Genomic DNA, 25,906 nt, shown 5'->3' on the forward strand with positions numbered 1-25,906 from the left:
CCGAGTCTTTCACATGGGTGCAGGGGCCCAAGGACTTGGGCCATCTTTTACTGCTTTCCCAGGCCATAGCAGGTAGCTGGATTGGAAGTGGAGCAGCTAAGTCTTGAACCAGCACCCATATGGGATGCCAGCACTGCAGGCACTTGCTTTACCTGCTATGCCACAGCGCCGGCCCCTTAATTTGTGTTCTTTTAGTCAGATACTCAAAGCAAGCATGCAACTTTTGATGAAGATTAATATGCTAAATATTCTGGCTATTTGAGTAGCTGTATATACTGAATGTGGAAACTCAAGATGTAAGACAATGGCCGGCGCAGCGGCTCACTAGGCTAATCCTCCGCCTTGCAGCACCGGCACACCGGGTTCTAGTCCCGGTTGGGGCACCGGATTCTGTCCCGGTTGCCCCTCTTCCAGGCCAGCTCTCTGCTGTGGCCAGGGAGTGCAGTGGAGGATGGCCCAAGTGCTTGGGCCCTGCACCCCATGGGAGACCAGGAGAAGTACCTGGCTCCTGCCATTAGATCAGCGCGGTGCGCCGGCCGCAGTACACTGGCCGCGGCGGCCATTGGAGGGTGAACCAACGGCAAAGGAAGACCTTCCTCTCTGTCTCTCTCTCTCTCACTGTCCACTCTGCCTGTCAAAAAAAATAATAAATTAAAAAAAATTAAAAAAAAGATGTAAGACAAGAATGAAGTATTCTACATAAAGAAATTTTACATTTTACTAAAATTTTTGAAAACATAAAATTATATCTTCAGAATTTTCTCCTAATCTACAGAATAGGTAGAGCCAATAATAGCATAATATTAAATATTCAAACAGTTATAAACTGTGTCAAAGTTGTTACCTCCATGAGGGTGGAAGGGCTGGACACTGTTTAGGTGAATTTTACCCCTCTAGGGAGCAATTTTGTAACCTTAATTCTTTTTGTAACTATCTCAAGAGTTTGGGGTGCAGATTTTGTTGTTTTTTTTTTTCCAAATGACAGTTTTCTACTAATGTTTAATTTCTGTAATTGACAGTCATTTGGATGCATTTTGATGCTATGCATAATAGACTATTTTTGCAAAAATCAAAATATTACTGAAAGATAACTGAGTTTGATTTTTATTGTGCGGCTCTAAACATTGATGACATTAAAAAAATTTTAAGATGTATTTATGGGGCCAGTATTGTGGTATACTGGGTTAAGCTGCTACCTGCTATGTTGGCATCCCATATGAGTGTTGATTTGAGTCCCAGCTGCTCCACTTCTGAGCCAGCTACCTGCTAAGGCATCTGTGACAGGAATAGAGGATGGCCCAAGTTCTTGGGCCCCTGACACCTACTTGGGAGACCCAGATGGAGCTGATGGCTTCATACTGGCCCCACTCTGGCTGTTGCAGCCATTTGGAGAATGAACCAGTGGATGGAGGACACTTTCTCTCTCTCTCTCTCTTTCTCCCCCTCTTTCAAGTTTCAGAAACAGTCAAGAAAGGGGCAGTTTGAAACACCAAGAATTTAGACAATAACTGCTCTACTCCAGCGAAATACTTTGGAGAAAACTATGGTTTCACTCCTTTCCCACTAGCACAGGCCAGTAGAACACCCCCTCACTTCTCACAAATACCAGTGGAGAGCACATGGAAAGCTCAGACTTCTACCTGCACCTAACAATAATAGTGCCCCTCCCTTATCTCCCTGAGATGGTGTCAGTGGAGGTCTACGAAAAGTAACGACTTTCTACCGCCTGTCAGTTATAGTAGAGCTAACCCATGTAGTGTCATGGAGGCTGTATATGGAACAGTAACAAGGCATTTAGCCCTCCCCAGCTTAGGTGATATCTGTGTATGGATGGGAGTCTGAAATTCCATCTGTTCCCAATAGTAACGAGAACACCCTCCCCACTCTTTGAGTATCAGTGTTAGCCAAGTAGAGAACTTAGACTTCCACTCCCACCTAGAGTAACAAGGCAGTATCCTCTTAGCCCATTAAAGTTGTCAGAGGAGGCCTGCTAAAACACAAGATTTTAATAAGATACACCTAAAATGTACAAGTTTCAATTCAAAATCATTTATCAAGCAACTATGTTGATTGCAACCTGAATGAGGTAAGACAATTGATAGATCGCAACCCCAGATGACACATGTGTTAGAATTACCTGATAGGGATTTTTAAATAGTGTCATAAAAATGCTTGAACAGTTAAAAACATAGTTGAAACAAATGAAAAGAATAGAAATCATAAGGAAAGGTTTCTATACTTAGGTTAATTGAAGCAAAAATTACAACACTGTCCAGAATGGTTCTCAGTTTATGTAGAGAAAATATTTCATATAGTTATATTCTAAGCAGGAAATAGAGAGACTTAGGGTTATTAGTAATTTTCTGTATGTGAATTGAATCAGTACAATGTTGATGCCGATAGACTTTGATATATAAAATGCCTAGAACAACCACTTAAGATGCTGTACAAGAAAATACTTCAACAAATACGATAGGTAAATTCAAAAACGAAATTCTAGAACTTGTTCAGGTAACCCACAAGAAGATTGGGGAAAAGTAAACAAACCAAAACAAAATTTCATTGAAAACATATATAGTGTGTTTGTAATTAGAAGTCAGTAATAAAAATCTCCAGACACTTGAAAGAAACATTCTTCCAAATCTGTGCATCTGCTAATTTTCAGAGAATTTAAAGAGAAGAAAAATGAGAGAAGCAAGTGTTTAGTTGCATTTCAGATGCAGATCAAGTTGCCCTTGTTCCACATTAGGGAATGTGGTTTCAATACTTTGCTTTAGCTTCTGATTCAAGATTCCTGCTGGTGTAGGACCTGGAAGGCAGTGGTATTGACTCAAGTAATTGGGTTGCTACAAAACATGTGAAAGTCTAGCATTGAGTTCCTTTCTCCCAGCTTCCACCTGCTTGTTACAGGCATTTGGGAAGTGAACTATTAAAATTAAAAAAAAAAAAATACATTGAATGTAGTATATCAAAATTTGTAAGATACACTTAAAACAGTGCAGGGAAACTTATAGCATTAAATGTACACAAAAGAATATGTCAGAAGAAAAGTTTGAAATCAGTAATTAAGCTCAAGTACCTAAAAAAAAGGAAAGTAAAATAAGCCAAAAGTAAGTAGGAAAAAAGGCATCATAAAGAGCTGAAATAAATGAAAGTCAACCTTGAAACCAAAAACTTGTTCTTTGTAAAGATCAATAAAGCTGACAAGTGCCTATTAAAATTTATAAGACTAAAAAGAGAGAAAGCAAACACTGCTAAAATCAGAGATGAAATAGGGACTATTATTACAGACCAGGATGATAGCAAAAGAATTTAAGTAATTTTACAAAAGGATATAAGTAAGAAAATACTGCAACCAGTTCTTTGCTTATACATCTGACAACTTATATGAAATATTAATATTCAAAATATAAACCATCAAAGCTCACCGAATATAAAATAGCTAACTTCAATAGCCTTTAACTATTCAGTGAATTTAACTTGTAATTTTCAAAAAAGGAATCTCTAGTCTCAGGTGACTTCACTAGAGAACTCTAACAAAATTTAAAGAAAGATTGACATAAGTTCTACATAATGACTTCTAGAAGATAGAAAAGAAGGGAATTACTTGCCAACTTACTTTGTAAAATCAGTATTATTTTAATCTCCTATATGCCCACCCTCCAAAAATGGGCAAAAACAGTAAAAAAGAATGAAATGCAAAATTTATTAACAAAATAACAGCAAATAGAATTCAGGAATATATAAAAATTATTATAAATCATGACCAAGTGGTGTTTATTCCAGAGATAGAAGGCTGGTTCAATATTCAAAAACTAGTCAGTTTTCTCCATCACGCTAACTGGAAAAATCACATCATACTGATTAATACATAGGAAAAGCAATTGGTAACATTGCATACCCTTTTATTCTAAGAGTATACATTTTAGGTATGTTATGGCTTTGTTTGGCCATAAGAAGAAATGAGGACCTGGCTTAGAAGAAACAAGTTTATTGTATTTACAGATTCCAGAGAGGGTGATAATCACATACCACTTAGGGCCACAGGGGAGGTTCCATATTTTGGTCAGATGACAGAAAGACAGGAGCTAGGGAAAAACTTAGAAACCCTTTATTGAGGGGCTGGTGCAGGTGGCACAGTGAGTTAAGATGCTGCCTGCAGCACCAGCATTTCATATGGGCACAGGTTCATGTCCTGATTGCTCCTCTTCCTGTCCAGCTCCCTGCTGATGTGCCTAGGAAAGCAAATGAGTATGTACTTGGACCCTTGCACCCATGTGGGAGACCCTGATGGAGTTCTAGGCTCCTGGCTTTGCCCTGTCCTAATTTCATCCCTTGCAGTTTATTAGGGAATGAACCAGTTGATAGAAGATCTTTGTCTCTCTGCCTCTCCTTTTCTGCAGTTCTGCCTTTCAAATAAATAAGTTAATAAAAAGAAACCCTCTTTTGAGATTTATGAGGCAAGTGAGAATAAGCCATTTAGGATTTGCTAGTTTGAATAATTCCAGTAGGCTGTAGGACATCTGGATAATCCTAACTGTCTGATCCTGGCCTTAAGATAACTCAAGATAACTTAGCAAAGAGGAAACACTGCTTTGTTGTGTGTGAGTTAGAAAGGGAGATAACGGAGGCTATATACTTGGGGTTGACTTATTTATTTTTGAAATATGTGCTCTCAGTTGAGCCCTTTGTTATATCTTAAGGATTGATTAGCCCTGTGAGGGGCTGTCTTTCCCCAAATATTTAAGGTTACCAAATAGCAGGGTATCAGAATATAAAAAATATAGTAATACAGTTGGCCCTGAAATAAATAGGCACATATAGAATCTAATAAAAAGAGAACACCATTCATGATTTAAAAGAAAAAAAAATTTTAAGAAAAACTGAAATAAAAGGGAATCTCCACTACCTGTTAAAGAACATCTATTTAAAAAAAAAAAAAAACAACTTAGAGATAACATGCTTAATGATGGCAGATTCAGTGCTTTCCACCTAAATTTGAGAAGAGGGAAAGACCGTCTACTCTCACCATTGTTCACCACAGTTATCGAACAGTACTGGAAAAGTCTAGCCAATACAAAATAAAAGAAAAGGACATGAAAGGCATGCATATTGAAAATGAAATAAAAGTTTGTAAAGTCTGTAACCACATCTTATATTGCACCATCTTCACTGTAAGATCAGTGTATTTGATTCTTAACTTGATTTTACAAAGTCGGGGTTTTATACTTTTTTTTTTTGACAGAGTGGACAGTGAGAGAGAGAGTCAGAGAGAAAGGTCCTCCTTTTCCGTTGGTTCACCCCGCAATGGCCGCTGCGGTCGGTGCACTGCGCTGATCCAAAGCCAGGAGCCAGGCGCTTCTCCTGGTCTCCCATGGGGTGCAGGGCCCAAGCACTTGGGCCATCCTCCACTGCACTCCGGGGCCACAGCAGAGAGCTGGCCTGGAAGAGGGGCAACTGGGACAGAATCCGGCGCCCTGACTGGGACTAGAACCTGGGGTGCCAGCGATGCAGGCGGAGGATTAGCCTATTGAGTTGTGATGCTGGCTTGGGGTTTTATACTTTCAAAAATATATACTCAGAGCTATTGAAATGATGAGGAATTCTTTGTCCCTACTAAAAGATACCATATTCTGATAATTTTATTCTGTACTGTGATAAATTTCTGTTACTCTTCTGCTTTCATTTCTATTCATTGTTTCCAATCTGTTGCTTTACACAGTTGACTAGGTAGAGATCTTGGGCAGTTCCACTTCTCTGGAATGAAGTGCATAAACTTGGTGACAACTGTTTGCATTGATTTTTTTTTAATGTGTTTACTAGTTTCATATCCTTGAAAGTAGAGAGACAGAGAGAGAAGTTTTCTATCCACTGTTTTACGCCCCAAATTCCTACCACAGCCTGGCAGAAGTCAGGAGTCCAGAACTCCCATTCAGAATTCCTACGTGAGAGGGACCCCTATATAAGTTTTGGTATTCTTTTATAAGAGTGATTATTAATAGTTCTAGGGCTTGGCACTCACTCATTGTGTGATTGCAGTCCCTGTGCTGAGAAGTAATGCTTTGTGGTAATAATAATAATGATGATGATGATGATAATGTTTATTTTTTCTCCCCTAGGACTATAGAGATATCATTGACACTCCAATGGATTTTGCTACTGTTAGAGAAACATTAGAGGCTGGGAATTATGAGTCACCAATGGAATTATGTAAAGATGTCAGACTTATTTTTAGTAATTCTAAAGCATATACACCAAGCAAAAGATCAAGGGTATATAATTTAATTGTTCTCTTTTATGTCTAGTTAGAAGAAAATCATATTAAAAAACTAAATACTGCTCCCATTTAAAGTTTAGAGCAGAATCAGCTATGATGTTCTGAATGGTCTCCTTGTGGAAAAAGAGCCTGTATCTTTCTACTCAGTTTTTTCTGTGAAATAACACTGATGTCATCTTTGATGTTTGAAGTGGTATTGTACACATGTTATATATGAACAATACTGGTATGTAAGAGCCATCTGGGCTTCTGCAGCTATTTTATGGAGTGATGGAAAGGAGCATTTCTGTGAATGATTTACAAAAATCTATCTGTATGATTTACAAAAATAAATGTAAATATCATTTACTTCTATTTATCCAGACAGGACCTCATATAGGTTGATATATGGCAGTGGAATGAGAAAGAATAGATACTTATCTTAGATAGTCATGGAAAACAGGTTCAGATGCTCAGGGATAGTTTCAGTATGATAGAATTCACAAGGAGTTTTGTCTGTTCTGAATTCAGAGTAAGACTTTGCATTAAAAATCTCAAAACTTGGAATACCCCTTATCTAAATGCAAAAATAATTGTAACAATACTTCAGTTTACTTTTTATGAAAAGATTTTGGGAAAAAGGGATGTAAAAACCAATATTTAAATTCTAAAAAGAAATTACTAGACAAATATCCAAATTATTTATATTTAATGAATATATTTACTTTCCTTTGAGGAGTATTTGAACACAGTTTTCCCCTTCCATAGATTTACAGCATGAGTTTACGCCTATCTGCTTTCTTCGAAGAACACATTAGTTCAGTTTTATCAGATTATAAATCTGCTCTTCGTTTTCATAAAAGAAATACCATAACCAAAAGGAGGAAGAAAAGAAACAGAAGCAGCTCTGTTTCCAGTAGTGCTGCATCAAGGTATATAATTTCTTTGAAATGGCTTTAACTAATCTATAACTTTGTCATCTATATGATAGAAGTTGGTGTTTTTTAATACTTCCTTTACTATTCCCTATATTGCAGAATGATATATTTGACATGCAAGTTCCTATGATGTGGAGGATTTTTAATCTTTTAACTAAAGCTTTACTAGTGTAAGTGCTTAAATTCAAACTGCTAAATCTATACAGTAAAACAGCATTTTTAGGATAGTGATGGTATCATGCTTTCTGTCATATAACTGTAGCATTTACAGCAATCCTTCACTAAATATTCACTTTTCAAAGGCTCACAACCATAAGAAATCCACTACAAATCTCATGTTTTAACATATTTCATAATAGTTCAAATATTGAATCCAACACTATATTATAAAACTTTCATTTATCCATTTAGAGTTACCTAGATGACTAACAGTATTATTTTATTCACAGCCCTGAAAGGAAAAAAAGGATCTTGAAACCCCACCTTAAGTCAGAAATTTCTACCTCTGCGTTTTCTGCACCAACACGCTCAATACCACCGAGGCATAATGCTGCTCAGATAAATGGTAAAACTGAATCCAGTTCTGTGGTTCGAACCAGAAGCAACCGAGTGGTTGTAGATCCAGTGATCACTGAGCAACCCTCTACTTCTTCAGCCACCAAGACTTTTATTTCAAAAGCTAATACATCTGCAGTGCCAGGGAAAACAAGTAAGACTCAGTTACTAAATTAAAATGTGTATGGTGTTTTTGATTATTTTTTCCCTTGAGTTTTTTTTGTTTTGTTATTAATGAAAAAATTGAGGTTTATGAATATCAGCATAAAATAATGCTTAAAAGTGCAGACTGTGATCCAGACTCGAATTTAATTCCTAGTAACCAGACTTGTTAAGCATTTTGCCTATACTTGCCTTCATAATCTTAAAATAACTGACTAGCTTAAAAAAGAGCTGCAACTGTGAAGAGTTTCTAGTTGGGTAGTTTTTTCCTGAGGAAGCTTTACATATCTTTCAGGTTTTGTCCTCTTGGCTAATCCATACAATTCAAGATAGAAGCAATTTCAATCATTTTGCTTATTTTTAGATTTAGCAACTCTTAGTTTTAATCTTGTTTGTGGTTTCAGTACTAGAGAATTCTGTGAAACATTCCAAAGCCTTGAATACTACTTCAAGTCCTGGTCAATCCACTTTTAGCCATGGCACTAGGAATAATTCTGCAAAAGAAAACATAGAAAAGGAAAAGCCAGTCAAACGGAAAATGAAGTCATCTGTCCTCTCGAAGACTCTTTCTAAGTCATCGGCTGTCATTGAGCAAGGTAAGGTATTATTTGTAACTTTATTAAGATACAGTAGATTGTTCTTTACCAGTGATGCTTTTTTCACAGTTAATATTTATATACAGTGTTTGGGTTGCCCATTTAAAAGTCACACAGTCTGTATCACTTGATAAATTTAAGGCAAGAAAATCCTTCTATATTGAAATAAGCACAAATGTGCTGTAGCTTAATTTATAACTTTATTATTCCAAAACCTAACGAACTATACTCAAAGTGTAAGTTGGATTTATTTAACCAAACCTAACGTTTTTGATAGAAGACATCCCAAAAATAAGCAGTTGTATTATGATGTCCAGGTATGTCTAAGTTGTTTCTTCTACAATATTCTTCCCAGAAAGCTCACTTAAAGCGTCTCTACTGAAATCTCATTTTGATTGATGTCATTGGGGTCTACCAACCTGCATAAGCTTAAAATCAGGGATAATCTTAATCTTCTATTCAGTATGTGAATCTTTTCAACAATCTTTAGTTTTTGTTTCTACTGCCATAATGACATTTTAATTTCATCTCATCTCTCTACTGTCACTTCCATGGCCTTAATTCAAGCCTACATGATATCTTGTATGGGTAGTTTTCTTAGTTTTCTAACTGAACTTCCTGCCTCAGTTCTCAAATCTTTCCTGCCTAGTCCATCTTTGCATTGCAGCCAAAGTTACCTTTTCAAACATTTCTCTTTAGCCTGTGTGGGTTCATATGCACACATACACAAAACACTGAATTAAAATTCTTTATTGCCTCACATCATATATGGAATCAGATTTATTTACTTACTTACTTTTGTATGCCTATTATGCAAGACTCTTCATTACTTGGCTCTTTGCTGACATTCCAGGTTGTCTTACCATCTTTCTCTCTTTTATGTCCCAGATGTCATAAACCACTTGGATGGTGGTTTGTCCTTTTCTTCCTTCTTTAGAATAACTTTTTCTCTCCTGCTTTCATGGCCTCCTATTATCTTCCAAGTCTCACTTGAAGTGTCGTCTTCTACAGGAAGGCTTTTTCTGGCTGCATTAGATAAAACCAAGTACTTCCTTCTTTATGTTTCCAGGACATCCTGTTCATTACCTTCTGTGGTACTTAAAATATTGATAAAATTATTGTTTTACATTTCTGTGTCCCTGGAAGAATCTGTGCCTCTGTGTTTAATTTCATTTTTTTTTTTTTAAGATTTATTTATTTTTATTTGAAAGTCAGATTTATAGAGAGAGAGAGAGTGATCCTCCACCCAATGGTTCACTCCCCAATTGGCAGCAACGTCCAGAGCTGTGCCAATCCGGAGCCAGGAGCTTCTTCTGGGTCTCCCATGTGCGTGGAGGGGCCCAAGGACTTGAGTCATTTTCTACAGCTTTCCCAGGTCATAGCAGAGAGTTGGATTGGAAGTGGAGCAGCCAGGTCTCCAACCCGCACCCATATGGGATGCCGGCGCTTCAGGCCAGGGTGTTAACCCTCTGCGCCACAGCGCCGGCCCCAATTACTCATTCTTTAATCACTTGTAGTTGGTATATAGTAGATAAGAAGTCTTTGAATAAATAGCAAATGACTTTGCATATTAGCATTTTACATTTCTTTGTCTACTTCACTTATGAACTGAATTCCTAGTTTTGAATAGTATGTTGGCATTGTGTCTATCACTCCTGAATCCTAGAGAAAGAAATTTAAAATACATGGTTAGTTGTTTCAGCATTAGGACAAGGAGGTCCAATCTCTTAGCCGATTTTTTTTTTTTTTTTTTTAGTAAATTTTGAGCATCTTTTCTTTTTATTATTATTATTTTTTTTTTATTTTTGACAGAGTGGAAAGTGAGAGAGACAGAGAGAAAGGTCTTCCTTTGCCGTTGGTTCACCCTCCAATGGCCGCCGTGCTGCAGCCGTCGTACTGTGCTGATCTGAAGGCAGGAGCCAGGTGCTTCTCCTGGTCTCCCATGGGGTGCAGGGCCCAAGCACTTGGGCCATCCTCCACTGCACTCCGGGGCCACAGCAGAGAGCTGGCCTGGAAGAGGGGCAACCGGGACAGAATCTGGCTACCCAACCAGGACTAGAACCCAGAGTGCCGGCACCTCAAGGCGGAGGATTAGCCTATTGAGCCGCGGCACCGGCCTTGAGCATCTTTTAAGCTTCTTTTTATTTATTTGAAAGGCAGAGAGGGATCATCCATCTGTTGGTTCACTCCCCAGATGCTCACAATACCCAGGACAGGGCCAGGCCAAAACCAAAAGCCAGGAATTCTATCTGAGTCTTTCACATAGGTGGCAAGAACCTCAAGGATTCATGCCATCATCTGCTGTCTTCCAGGTGCACCAGCAGGAAGCTGGATTGCAAGCAGAGGCAGGACCCAATCCTAGGCACTCCAACATAGGATGCCGGTGTCCCAAGGGGCAATTACCCATTGCACCATAATACCTACCCTGTATTACAAATATTCAAGAGTACCAGTACAGTATAGAAATACTATAATTACACTTGACTATTAGAATCAAGAACAATGCTATTCAATGGAAATAATATTTAAACTTTCTAGTCACTATGTTTAATAAAAACAAGTAAAATTTTATAATGTATTTACCCCATTTTATCTAACATATTTTAGCATATAATCAATATTTTTTTCTGGGCTTCTGGCTTTGGCATGAACCAGTCCCTTCTGTTATAGCCATCTGGAGAGTGTACCAGCAGATGGAAGATCTCCTTTTCCCTCTCTCTGTCACTCTCTTACTCTGCCTTTTGAATAAAATAAATACATCTTTAAAAAAAAAAAAAGATGTTGATTAGTGGCTATTTTCTTGGATAACACAGGTTTACCTGCTGAATTCTTTTTTTCTTTTTTCTTTTTTTTTTTTTTTTGACAGGCAGAGTTAGAGAACGGACTTCTTTTACTGTTGGTTCACCCCCCCAAATGGCCGTTGCGGCTGGCGCACTGCGCCATTCCGAAGCCAGGAACCAGGTGCTTCCTCCTGGTCTCCCATGCGAGGGCAGGGCCCAAGCACTTGGGCCATCCTCCACTGCCTTCCCGGGCCACAGCAGAGAGCTGGACTGGAAGAGGAGCAACCGGGACAGAATCCGGCGCCCCAACTAGAACCTGGGGTGCCGGCACTACAGGTGGAGGATTAGCCAAGTGAGCCACGGCGCCGGCCTGCTAAATTCTTTTTTTAAAAAACTGCATTTGCTTTTTAATCTTTTTAGGTTATATATAGCTTTGTGAAGTTGATGAAACCTGTAGTCCTTTCCCCTAAAAATGTACATAGGCATAGCCACACCAAATTTCGTACAATTTCAAGGAGTTCATAGAAGCCTTGAGGCCAGTACATAGAACTTTGTATAGTAGGTACATGCATTGGATATTTAGAACTCTTTTCAGTAGTCTTGTTTAAATATTTATTTATGTAAGAGGCATTAAGACAGTACTGCAAGTACTAGTTCAATCCCCAAGTGCCTGCAACAGCCTCAGAGCAGGCCAGAGCCAGCACCAGAAAACTAATCCAGGACCACCACTGCTGTCTCTTAGTGTCATCTTTAGCAGGAAGCTGTAGTCAGTAACCAGAAATGGTCGTGGAACCCAGGCACCCTCTCACACATGTTCATCAGCGGTCTTAATGTAAAACAAAAGCAATAACCAGTATCACCAGACAGTTTTAATGTAATTGCTTGGTGGAAAATAATATTCTACTTTGTGCACACATCACATTCTTCCCCCAGTACACACACATACACACAGTGCTGTAGAACACTAATCTCAAGAAAATCATCTATATTATGAGGTCACGAAATGAGGGCTTTTTGCCTATTCCTTTTATTGTAATCTCAGACTTTTGAGTCTGTTGATCAGTTTTTTCTTGATTTTAGAAAGTATAACTTGCAGGTCCCGCGGCTCAATAGGCTAATCCTCCGCCTACTGCACCGGCACTCTGGGTTCTAGTCCCGGTCGGAGTGCTGGATTCTGTCCCAGTTGCTCCTCTTTCAGTCCAGCTCTGCTGTGGCCCAGGAGTGCAGTAGAGGATGGCCCAAGTGCTTGGGCCCTGCACCCCATGGGAGACCAGGAGAAGCACCTTGCTCCTGCCTTCAGATCAGCGTGGTGCGCCAGCTGCAGCGCGCTGGCCGCAGCAGCCATTAGGGGGTGAACCAATGGAAAAGGAAGACCTTTCTCACTTTCCACTCTGCCTGTCAAAAAAAAAAAGTGTAACTCAAAACATTGTCTTTAAAAAGCAGTTTCCATTTCTCTGTGGATTTCATCAAAAATACTGTATTCCAAATCACCCACCATAACCAAACAAAATTGCAGAACTTTTGAAGAGAATCAGGAGTTAATAATAATGCATCCCAATGTTGGCACTTGTTAGGAGCCCCTCACTGCTCTGTTTCTGATCCACCTCCCTGCTGATGCATCTGGGAAAGCAGCAAAAAATGACCCAAATACTTGGGCCCACTGCTATCCTCATGGGATACTCATATGGAGTTCTGAGCTGAGGGCTTCGGCATGGCCCCCATCTTGGCAGTTGCAGCCATCTGGGGAGTGAGCCAGCATATCGAAGATACCTCTTTCTCTTTCCCCTTCTCCCATCCCTCCTCCTTTTCCTCTCTCTGTCTCTCGCTCCCACACTCTTTCCCTTTCTCCTCCTCTCCCTGTCACTCTGCCTTGCAAATAAATGTTTTTAAAAATGTTTAAAAATTGTTTAATGAACCAAAGTATAAAAGGCTTTGTTATTGTTAAACTATACAAATAAACATCATTTTGTATAGTGAAAACAGTGTCATTAGGGTGGGTGGTAAAAACAGAATAAGAACCATTTGCTAATCCCAGTTTTATCATCAAATGAATTATTAACTTCATCAAATTACTTTGCTCTGAGCTTTGGGTCTCTCACAAGGTCATTAAAAACTTCATAAAGACTGAGTTTTGGTTAGAAAATACGGTCATTTAACAGCCTTTCTTGGTTCTTTTGTCATTTTATTAAAAAGTGATTGGTTTATGTCATTACATGTAAGTATACCAATGAAGTTATTCACTACTTTGAGGATTAAACAAAAAACAATTTCATTTGTGTGCTGTTTTTCCCTTTCAGGAGATTGTAAGAACAATGCTGTTATACCCGGAACCATTCAAGTAAATGGCCATGGAGGACAGCCATCAAAACTTGTGAAGAGGGGACCTGGAAGGAAACCTAAGGTAGAAATTAATACCAATAGTGGTGAAGTTATTCACAAGAAAAGGGGTAGAAAGCCCAAAAAGCTACAGTATGCAAAGCCAGAAAATTCAGAGCAAAATAATGTGCATCCCATCAGAGATGAAGTGGTTCCTTCTTCAACATGTAATTTTCTTTCTGAAACTAATATTGTTAAGGAGGATTTGTTACAGAAAAAGAGTCGTGGAGGCAGAAAACCCAAAAGGAAGATGAAGACTCAAAAACTCGATTCAGATCTCATAGTTCCTGCAAATGTTAAAGTGCTAAGAAGAAGTAACCGAAAAAAGACAGATGATCCTATAGACGAGGAAGAAGAGTTTGAAGAACTCAAAGGCTCTGAACCCCACATGAGAACTAGAAACCAAGGTCGAAGGACAGCTTTCTATAATGAGGATGACTCTGAGGAGGAGCAAAGGCAGCTGTTGTTTGAAGACACCTCTTTAACTTTTGGAACTTCTAGTAGAGGACGAGTCCGAAAGTTGACTGAAAAAGCAAAAGCTAATTTAATTGGTTGGTAACTTGAACCAAAATATTTTACTTAAATCTATAAATAAAGCAGGTACAGTTAAGGAAAAGTGGGAACTAAGGCTTCTGCTTCCTTGCTGCTATGGTGGATTAGGGAATGTTATGATTTGATTTGCAAAAAAACCCACAAGACACTTCACTCTTTAAATGAATATATATATATAAATATATACATATATATATTTTAAACGTTTGCTATTTATTGCCCTTAGATAGGTTATGCATTTCCACATTCATTTCACTTACTGTTTGAAACAAAAGAAATGGAGGACCTATAATGGATTCCTGATTTGCTTATGGAAAAGATGGTTCTGCTACAATCTTAAGGAGTATAATATTCCTAGTGATAGAACATTTCATCATGTTAAAATGAATTATTTTTGACCAAGCAAGGTACATTTTTATTGATAAGAAGTCATGCATCTAGGAAGACAGGTGTTAAATAGAGTAGCAGTAAATCAAGAAATGTGTTTCCTCTGAAGATAGATTCCCACCATTTGCTACTCCCAAAATTTAATTTTAGTTATGTAGAATGTTTATCTACAGCGTATTTAAAGGAGGCTCTTGCTTTATTCCATTTCTGCCAAACTTAAGAGAAAATGTACTGATGAAAAGGAAACATATCCACATTGGAAACATTTGACTGTCTAATTTTTCAGACCTTGATTCTTAATATCAATCACTCAATCTCTGTTTATTGTGCCAAAGACTGAGAATCAGTGCAGTGGAAAGCCTGTTTTTGACTGTCAGGACAGCATACACTTTTCAATGTTGGAAAGGCTATATATTCTAAAGAGCAAGTTATTAAAGAGTTATGCTGAAATATATCTTTTTTTGGTAATAATAGTAGAAAATAATGCACTGGTGGGTCCTTTGACAGAGATGTTTTAGAGAATGTTTAAGTGGTTAAAGGATTCAAGGAAAATACAGGAAAAGTATGGGATTTGATGTTTACTTGTTGATCTGGATTAATGTCATTTCTAAACTTTAGACATATCTAATAGGCTAAAATGACTTACAAAGAAATGTGTCTGTGTGTGTATGTGTATATATTGATAAATGGGTATAATTAAATATATATACAAACACATACTTATATACTATTACCCAGGTATAAATTCTTTTTTCAGGATTTTTTAGATAGTGGTAGAAGAAGAATAATTTTAAAATGTCATACTTTATAGTTTAATTTTAAGGGGAAGATTGGTTATTTTCAATTATTAAAGGTTAAAATAGGCCAAATCACTTTTTATGCAATCATGTTTTATACAGTGGTCTCATTGCACATTGTGTTTTTTCTGCACTTTTTACGGTATCCTTATCACGCTGGTATGTCAATATACACCCTAAAGAAAAACTCCATTTAATGATTGTGCCTTGTATTCTATTATTTTTTGCATCATTAGTAAAATTAAGTTGTCTATTGTAAATGATAACTATATGACTTAGGAGAATGTATTGCTATATGTACTGCTATGGAAAAGGAAAGCAGTTATTTATTTGTTTATGGTACAGTTATTTTATACCTTAAAAACCAACATAAATACCATTTCTATTGTTTAAAAATTATTGTCCATTTTTTAAAAACTTTAAAGAATGTAGTATTTTCTGAGGACTAATATGGTACAAAAATGTAACCGAAATTTTCAGATACTACATTTTTAATAAGGATGGAAAAAATATGTATCAGCATGACCATGATGTAGAAAAATAAAGTCTTCAATTGAACCTTGGCAAAAATACAATACATAATTATTTCTTTTCTTATTTCTGATAAGGATAAATGTTAATGTCATTTAACTGTCTTGAAGAATGAAAAGTGATGCATTTGGGCTTTTTAGATTGTTTGTAACTAAATTTGTATAGAAATCCTCCTGTGAAATTAAGTAAACCATTTTCCAGATCTTGACTGGATTGCTATGATTTTGCAATTGAAAAAATAATTTCAAATTTTTCAGGTTTTTTGTATATTTATTTTTTTCTAACAAATATATTTAACTATATAATTAAAATTCAGTAGTTAAACTCTTCATAATGCAGAAATGGATGGCTTGGTTGTATAGTAAAATGAGTCAGTTACACCATTGAAAATAATAGTGTGTATGTTTGAAATTTAAGTCATTAAAGTAATTAGTTGCTTTGGAAGGCAATCTATTTGAAATATGTAATTTCCTGATGTTATCTGCATTGTGTTAGAAAAAATAGACTATAAATCCATGTTTGTAAAAATAATTATGTACAATTTTAAGGTGTGTACAGAAAAAGGAAGAGCGTTACACAGTCTTAGAGTGGAATATACCTCTTAGTATGCTGGGTGGGTTAGTTCCAGCTCTTGAGCAAAGAAATGAGGATTTACCATTTTTCCTCTGACAAGTAAAATGTATTGCTGTTCTAAAGACACTGTATATTTATGACCTTATTTGGATATTATCAGGCACTGGTTTCTTAGTAAAACAAAACAACTTAGAGTATTTAAAACTAAAACACTTAAAATGTATTAGTAATACCAGCTATATTTGGCTTTTATAATTTTTATAAGTTAGCTTCTGTACGTTGCAAAAGTTGAATTCAGAATTCTACATCATTGCCTCATTTTGTTTTTAACCCCTTGGAAAAACATCTTCATTGAGACAGTAACATTATGTATGTACTGTGTGTAAGTCAGAAGGAAATGTTGGCAGTGGTTTTAGGTGAACAATAAAAAGGCAGTAGATAAATAGCTTCTTAAACTGTTACCCTTTTCAATCTGGTATTATGGCATTGGACTATTTTGTGCAAATATTTAGGAACTAAGATCTGTTGCCCTTATTCTGTTGTTCTCATTGGACAACTTCACCACATTAAAAACTTTCTGGTAGCATTATCACAAAACTGTCTTCCTCCTTAAATGTAATTAGAATATCTGTATACAGTATTTATGAATTTGAGTAGGTTGCATCTGAGACATGTGTTGATTGAGTTAAGCAAGGCTCGGAAATGAGTTGCGTCACAGTCATCAGAGAAATACATGCACATGTATGTTAACATCTATAACTATCTCTTTTCTGCAGTGCAGTAGATTAATCAGACATGTTAACAGGTATATGTGTATTTAAATAACATTTTTATCTGATGTGATATTATGAGCATTTACATGTTAGAACATATGATTTGCAGTATAAATTAGTTCCTCCAGTTAACAGCATTTACCTTATTTCTGACATTCCATTTTATACCTTCCTACCTGTTTATCTCTGAAATGTCAGTTGGAAGCAATTTTGATCTTTATTTTTTTTCTAAGGAAAATGAATTTATTCTGAATGTTTTGGTTCACTTGAAATTTGAGTTGGTTGAAAGGACCAAGATACTCAAGTGGTTAAAGGGCTATACATTTTCTCTTTAAGTGCAGGAGATAACAAGATTTTAAAAGTAGTAACAGGAGAAGTAATTTTATTTTCTGGGAAATGCCCTACTTACTGAGATGGTATTTCTAGCATAACAGATTGAGCAGTGGTGTGGTTGGTAAGAATTTATTTTTCTACTAAAATCGAAAAAAATACTCCTTTCCTCTCTTACCTCCTTACATTTCCATTTAGTTCCCCTAATTTCCATGTAGTTGGAAGTAAAATAATTACATTTACTAAGAAACTAATTTTGTTTGTAATTACACTGGCAAACACTCCAAATTAAAAGTCATGTTGAACTATGTATGGTACTCAAGAGGAGGTCATATTGAGTCAAAAGACTGTAAGTACTACTTTAGGCGCTCCAGACATAGATATTGTTTTGTACACACTGCAATAAAATAAGTAGAAAACTTGAGCTATAAAGATATAGTTTTAGTTTTGATAGCTCTCTTGAAATGTTTGTAATGCAGATAAAATTATCAGGAAATTAAACTTTATATGGCACAAACCAAATACATAAAGTATATGGCTGAGTTTCTACATTCAAGGAGCCAAGAAATAGGTTCAAGATGTTATTGAATACGTGCGCGCATAAGAAAGATGAACGCACATGCTGTTGTTACTTTACAGTTTTGCGTGTTATCACAAAATGGACTACGAAATGAGGCAAAATACAAAGTTACATTTTTGGACCATATTAAAACTACAAGAAGACAAGAGGTCTTATTAAAGATCTTTTAGAAAAAAAATCCTTTCACAGGATATTTAGACATGTATAGAATGTAGCTCAATTTTTTAAAAGTAACTGACCTAGAGGGTTAAGTTGAAACTGACACATTTTCAAATTAAAATTATGCTTATTTTGTACAGAAAATAATGTTAAACACAAGCAAATCTGTTGTATGTAATAAGTAACAGAGTTTAAGACCAATTATTTAGCTTTATTGAAGTTTTTGTTTTGTTCCTTCCAGACTTTATGAATATCATGTTATAAAAACAGCATTCTCACACCAGAATAGCAGTGCCCTTTCTTTTTGTACATACTGATTGGACCTTTCTTTACTGTTACGTGGACACTTTCTATGTTAGTTTTGATGCATAATTCTTTGAATCCTTTTATACAAACTAGAATGTATGTGTAAGAATTCCTGTCCCTGCAATGTAGTAACTATAAACTTATTTTTAAATAAATAGAAAACTTGTTTTTCTAAGCTGTTTCGTAAAGCCTCATAATTTCTTTGCCTTTTTTCTTTGAGGGTAACACTTAAAAGCCTTTATAGATAATTTCAATAGACATTGTATCAAAATGTTTGCATAATAGAAATCATTATGTAAAAGCTGGTTTATTAGTTTCCAATGCCCTTGGCAAAATGTTAAAAAAATCATAAAAGATTTTGGGGTACCTTAATTTAATTCCAAAACAACTGAATGTTAAAATTAACTGATTTGCTTTTTTATTTTTACACTTAAACATTTTATTGACTTGTTACTGTGTTTAAATTACGATACTAGATGATAAATACTTCAATATTCAGATTTTTCTAAGATATTTCAAAGATACACTTATGATAGTTTTTCAGAAAGTGAAATTTCTAGGGGAAAACGGAAGCATGATGAAAATTTTAATTGTTAAACAGTTGTATAAATATTGATTTATAAACCTAATTCTGATTTCTTAGGAATTTGTTTACTTTGGCATATATTTTTATTATCCATCCTAAGGACCCCAGTTTTAGTATGAGAAAAAAATGCCTAAATCTATAATAAATAATTCACATTAAGCACATGATGTGCTGTAATCATTTCTCTCTAAGTTTTGCTTAAATTTTTTTTGGTAAAAAATTTTTTTTAAGATTTATTTATTTGAGAGGCAGAGAGGTAAAAGAAGAGACAGAGATCTTCATCTGCTGGTTCACTTTCCAAAACGACCCAAATAGCAAGGTCAGGTTGTCGTCAAGGGCCAGGAGTTTAATCCAGGTCTTCCACATGGCTGAGGGGCCCAAGCACTTGGGCCTTCTGCTGCTGCATTTCCCGGGCCACCAGCAGGGAGCTGGAAGGGATGTGGAGTAGCTGGGATTTGAACCTGTAGGCCCATGTCTCAGGCAGCAGTTAAACCCACTGCACCACAACACCAGCCCTATGTAAAATAAATTCTAAGTTGAGGAATAAATATAAAAATGCCCAGGTACCTTTTTTCTTTTGAAAATATGATAACAATTAGGTAGTTTATATTTAGAAGAACCAGCTGAGAAACATTCACTTTCAGCAACCACTTTATGATTAAGTTTCCTCAGTATTTAAAGACACTAAGATTAATCAAAGCACAAAAGCTGTGTTCTGTGCATGATAGTACTGTGTATTTTTAATGTTTGCATTGAACACGTTTATTGTATGTTAATTACTCTGTTTGGGAAGAGAATGGTGGAGTGAATTCTGTGAAGTACTTTTCTGCCAAATTAGACATGTTGGCAGCATAGTGTAATGGAAAGAACTGGGCTTTAGGTTGGAAAATGGGAGTTTTTGACTTTCATACCTTGACAGTTGTACCCTCCAACAAGGCCATTTCAGCTCCATGTTCATTTTCCTCATCTGTAAAGCTTAAGAAGATTGGCTTATTGCTGAGTCCAATTCCACTCTCATAGCCTCTTAGTGTATCTCATTTGTATAATTTAAAACTGTACTCATGGCTCAACTTTGACTTTTCTATTTAGTTCCTAAATAAAATTTGCCATTACAGCTTCTAGGCATGCTGTGACTGTGTCAGTGACTACTAGTGTAGTAAGTTACTGAACCCTTATAAAGACTTGACTGTTATAACACACTGTTGTATTGCTATAAATTGTGAGCTGATTGAAATATTTACTTACTAAAATGGTAGTAAAGATAGTTTTAGGGTGCAAACATTATCCTAAATTTTATCTTAGTTCTTTTAAATGTAGGATCCAATCTTCTGAGAAACCAGGATCAATTGTTTTCAGAGATTTCATCACTTGATTAAGGTAAGATGGGAAGAGAGGGTGCTTGGATGCATCCCCATATCAGAGTGCCTGGTTTGAGTCCTAGCTCCTGTGTTTCCCATCCACCTTCCTGCTGGTGCACATCTTGGGAGGCCGCAGATGATGGCTTAACTACTTGGGTCCCTAAAATTAAAGTAAATTTTGAAAAGATAGAATCATGGATTCCTCAGAAAAATAGTTGGTTTTCTTTTTAATCAAACTCTTTTAAGGTAAATAGAGAAGTGGGGAAACTTGTTTTTTGTTTTACTGTTTTGCTTTTAAGTGACAAAGTCAAAAGGAAGGAAAATTATTCTAAAGTAAGAAATATCTGATATCTGAGCATTATATTCAGAGGTTACAGAGCAACTTAGTCTTCTTTTGAGCACTTAAGAATTTTATTTTTAAAAAGTTGTTGTGTGGTATTGACAGTACTTGGCTATAAAGATTTCACATAGTCTTTTTTCTAGCCTGTCTGCTTTTAACATATTTTGTAAGTAAGTACATCAAAGCTCAGAAAACTTGGCCAAAGTTGTAGCACATTTTATCATTGTTTCCAAAATCTTATTCTTTCTATATACAGACACTGAAATTTCTCATATTTTGGAACAACTTGACACATTAGGATAAAATTCTCTGTCCTTGAAAAGCATACTCATTCTATTACCGCAGTGCAGTTGTATTTATCGCTACTCTCTTATGGGTCCCTCAGCTACTTACACATAAATTAGAAGTTTTAACCAGAGTAACCTCTATTTCACAGGAGAAAAAAAATATGAAAGATAATTTCAAACTATCACATGCAGGCATTTGTGGAGAATATTAAAGCTCATTAAAAGCATACAGCACAACTTTTATACCATAAATTTATAAAAATGAACATATCTTAAAAATATGACCCAAGAGATGGTGATGTTGCAAAGTGGATTAAACTACTGCCTGTAGCAACAACACCATCCTATGAATGCCAATGATCCAGTTCCCTGCTGTGTGCCTGGGAAAGCAGCAGAATGTGGCCTAAGTACTTGGGCCCCTGCACCCATTTGGGAAACCTGGATGTAGCTCCTGACTACATTGTAGTCTGACCCAGCATTGGCCATTGCAGACATTTGAAGGGGAGTGAACCAGGGAATGGGGTATCTCTAATTCCGCCTTCAAATAAATAAGTAAATCTTAAAAAAAAAAAAAAAAAAGGTTCCAGTATATAGTATACAGATCACTAAAGGGACTTTCTTGTATGACCGATAATCATTCTGGTATCAATGGATTTGACAAAACTTCATCAGTCTGGTGTGGATCACATGACTTCAATTGAATCACCAGCTCCAGTCTGTGTCCTTCAAATAGCAGAATGTCACATGGGATTAAATGTGCAAGGATTTTAATAACAGAAATGTTTGTGAAAGAAAATTGGCTGGGAGCTAGGAAAGGCTGGGAGATCAGAAGAAAAGAGGGAAGTAAGATTGAATGAATTGTCCTAAACTGCCACGTAGGCTAAGGAAAGGTTGACAAGGCTGTTGGGGGGTCCTTGAGCCAAAGTTGGCCTTCAGAGGACTTCCCTGTCTCCAAGGTAGGCACCAGCTTGCATACCTGCATGTTCAATAACAGCTGGGAACAGTCTGAGGAAAGAGTGCATCCATACAGCAGTATAATTCAGAGTTCAGTGACTGGGACTCTGGTCTTAAACTTCCTGGAGATGGAGTTCTACAAGGCATATTTTCATGGACACCCAAATATGCCTTACCATCTTAAAAGTTTTTGGTTTTATTTTAAGTCATGAGGCCACAATTTAGTTTATATTATTGCCATGCTTTTCAACCTCTTCATGAATTACATTGTTAGAAATGCTGACTTACATTCTGAATTATGTTCTCTGCCAATTTTAGTTTACCAAAGTTAATGCATCATTTGCAGTCTAGTATATAGGGATCCGTATGATATGTCCAGAAGTTAACAATTGATGCATGACAATTTGGCAGGTAATATCTAGGCTATAAAAACTTATTACTTAACCGTTAGTATTGGTACCAATAAAAATTATTCAGCATGTTAAGCCAAATGTCATAATCACCTAAGAAGAGAATTGTTCCATTGCTACATATAGGCAATAAATGATTCATTGGAAATCTTGCAATTTTTATGCATATATGCACCATATTTAGCAGAAATGTTTGAAATTCTTTAGGAATGCCACCTGAAATTGATTTTCACATGGAAGAGGTTATCAACCAAGGGACTGTAAAAATCGAATTTAGGTAAAACAGCTCCACTGAGCATTACATGAAAGTTTCCAACTGTGTGTGTAGTTTTGCAGCCTGGAAAGCACTCAGGTTTTTTTTTTTCTTTTTCCTTCTCTTACATTTCAGATGACTGTCTACTAGCAACCCTGGGGTGCCAAAGCAAGATATTTTGTTTTGGAATCACGGAAATGGTATGTAAATCATTTTAATGTGCTTGACATTGTGGTACCAAAACTCAGATAATGCCATACCTTCAAAATTAAGTTTCATTTTCAGGCAATATTTTAAAATGTTACACTTTGACTTAATATTTTTACAATTCTTGTCAACTGAAAGGCAAGTGAAAAGATATTCTTTGTCTCAAGTTTTGAGAAAATTTTAAATATTCCCTTGAAAGTTGTTAAAATTACCTAGGAGTTAGTTAATAAACTGATTTATTAACCACCAATTAAAGCAAGTTTGTTTTAATTTAGAATGGTTAAAATGACCTATATTGCAAATGAAATTTTATTTTGAACACTTGATATGACTCAAGTATTTTGGCTTAGTATAATGTTGTAATTACTACAAATATAGATTTTAAATTCCGTCATCTCTTGTTTACTAAGGAGCGGGTTTCCAGGGTCAGCTTGGCAACCACTGCTGGAGGCGCTCATCCAACCTTGGCCCAAGACAGGACGGTCAGCGGGGTGGCACCTTAGGATTCCCCTGGAAGTTAATTAATTAATCCCAAATCCAACTCGCTTGCTCGCTCTCATTTCCCTCCACTTCCTGGTGTGAATGTACTTGTTGATCACTATATCAGTGATGAGTTTTATCAGTGTGAACATGATTCCCCATTGCCAGAACTTCATGTGTCTCACCAGTTTGACCCAGTTACTACTGAGTGGGCAGGGGCTGAGGTCACTGTGTCCTTAGTGAAGCCAGGTGAATGCGCGACTCCTGAGGCCTAACATTGTGGAAAGCACAGCTCATGTAGACAACCGGTTTCTTATCAAACAGGCAGGTTTCTGCTCCAGGACGCATAGATGCCTTGGCGTGCTCTTTGTGTTAGCCTGCCCTATAGGGTGTGACAGAAGCTATAACAGAAGCTACTTCACAGAGTAGTTGTTAAGCCGCCTTCTGCTTCACCTTGTGCCTGGTACAGGGTGTGCAGGTGGCAAACCGCTGGGAACTGAGAGGTAGAAACGGGCATTTCCACAGCTGGAGCAGTGATCGCTCCAACGACGGAGAGAAGCGCGCAGGTACTGTGCAGACGTGAGACGGTTATCTGACTCAGCTGATGTGGCCATCCTGGAGGATGTGATGACAGGTTTTGTTTTGTTTTTAACTTAAAGGCAAGTAAATGAGCCAGACCAATGGGAGAGGCATGGGAGTGGATGTCAGGCTAGCAGAGGATCCTGATTCTGAGGGAGCGTTGGAACCATGCAGAGGATGTTGACCTGGGCTGTCATCCTGCAGGAGCACCCAGCAAGTTTTAGAGCCACGTTTAAGTTACCCACAGCGTTCCAGCCTCACCCTGGAGTATGGTGATCGGCAGGGCAGTGGAATGATGTCAGGCTGTTGCAATAAGGAGCGGAGTAGAGGTCTGAGAGAGAGAAGACTGTGGGTAGCAGGAGGGGCGTGAGGGATGTGTAGGAAGGGCCATCCTAATCCTTGGCACCCGACAGGCAAAAGAGGTAAGTGCTGTGGCCTAAGTGTGGAGCTCATGGCCTGAGATGAGCCCCTGGCTGGACCGTGGTGGACATCGTTTTGGCTGGGTGAACCAAAAATGCTGAGAAAGTGCGGTTCCAACCCCTGTATTGGCGTGGTCGCAGCACCCACACAGCCACTGCTCGCTCCCTGCCACTCTGAGGGCACTCCCTCAGCCCCCCAGGCTGGGCCTCAGAACCTAGCATGCTGGATAGGACTTCCTCCCCTGGCTGCTCCTCTTCCAGTCCAGCTCTCTGCTATGGCCTGGAAATACAGTGAAGATGGCCCCACTCAAAAGGCTTCCACAGCCTTGGCAGCTCATGACAAGAACCTGGAGTGATCACTGATGTCATAAATAAGACTGTTAATTTTTAACAACAGGAGTCACTGTGCACTTGCTCCCCATGTCCTTACTGAGTTGTATTATGAGAATTAATGGTAAAATTTGTCTTCAAGCAGTACTTTATACTATGTGTGTCTGTGTGGTGCAAACTATTGAAAGCTTTACTTAGTAGAGAGTTGATCTTCTTTATATAAAGATAATTAAAAATGAATCAATTTTTAAATTTCAAATTTTTAAATGAACACTGTTTAAAAGCAATATTTTGGGATACTATGCATTGTCAACACTTCTACAGATTGAAACCAATATAATAAGTCATTCTCACAATATAGTCTAACGTTTGTGATTTGCAAATTATTTTTAAGGTTTCAGCTGCATAATCATGCTGGTTTCTTTTGCAGAATACATGGATCTGTATCACTGATTCTTCATTTACGAATGGGTATGATGAAGATGAAGAAAAAGTCTGTGCTTAATTTGTAGGTACTGACTAGTGAAATAGCTGATATGTTAAGAATTATTTTGTGCTTTATTGGTTGACATTCAACTCTAAATTATACTTCATTAATTATAATTCCATTTCATATGGAGTACCTTCAATTCTCATAATTAATTTAACATAATAAACTCAGAAAAATGCTTATGTCATTTACTTACTTGGTCTGGAGTTGATTTATTTGACTCATTATACTAATTCTTTTTAAATAGAATTATAATATATATGACTGATTCCATAGAAGGAAAAAGTACAACCAGCTACACACATTCATTATTGCTATCAAGTACAAATATGATTTTCTGAAATAGGCTTTGGAAGCAAAACTAATACCAATGAAAACAAATTCAATTTAGGTATCTGCTTATTAAATGTTATATGAACTGAATTTATTAGATGTAAGTTTAATAGTGGCTGCAGAATTTCAAAGGAACTTTCTGTAATCAGTGGGTTATCACCCTTGCCTGCTGATAAGGAATTGTGACACAAGTGGTAATCACCCTTAGAGATCATAGGAGGTAAAGGGC

The 25,906-nt window shown here is 36.9% G+C and overlaps 1 protein-coding gene across 17 annotated transcripts in view; it reads left to right on the forward strand.

Moving 5' to 3' along the window:
* PHIP (PHIP subunit of CUL4-Ring ligase complex) overlaps nucleotides 1-25,535 on the forward strand; it is a 164,062-nt gene extending 138,527 nt beyond the window's left edge. For 10 of the 17 annotated variants that reach the window (XM_051854539.3, XM_051854538.3, XM_070073853.2 and 7 more), the window contains 5 exons: nucleotides 6,120-6,272; nucleotides 7,025-7,188; nucleotides 7,644-7,903; nucleotides 8,316-8,507; nucleotides 13,585-18,826. In XM_051854539.3, coding sequence (XP_051710499.1) covers nucleotides 6,120-6,272; nucleotides 7,025-7,188; nucleotides 7,644-7,903; nucleotides 8,316-8,507; nucleotides 13,585-14,222 — 1,407 coding nt within the window. In that variant the 3' untranslated portion in view covers nucleotides 14,223-18,826. Of the gene's footprint in view, nucleotides 1-6,119; nucleotides 6,273-7,024; nucleotides 7,189-7,643; nucleotides 7,904-8,315; nucleotides 8,508-13,584; nucleotides 18,827-20,554; nucleotides 20,615-22,974 lie in introns of those variants that run through there. The other 7 variants (XR_011388640.2, XR_007922915.3, XR_007922917.3 and 4 more) reach the window with 6 other exon arrangements.
* Nucleotides 25,536-25,906: the final 371 nt, after the last annotated feature.

The sequence above is a fragment of the Oryctolagus cuniculus genome, chromosome 5, assembly GCF_051225735.1.
Source record: "Oryctolagus cuniculus isolate XC-2025 breed Fujian yellow rabbit chromosome 5, ASM5122573v1, whole genome shotgun sequence".
NCBI lineage: Eukaryota > Metazoa > Chordata > Mammalia > Lagomorpha > Leporidae > Oryctolagus > Oryctolagus cuniculus.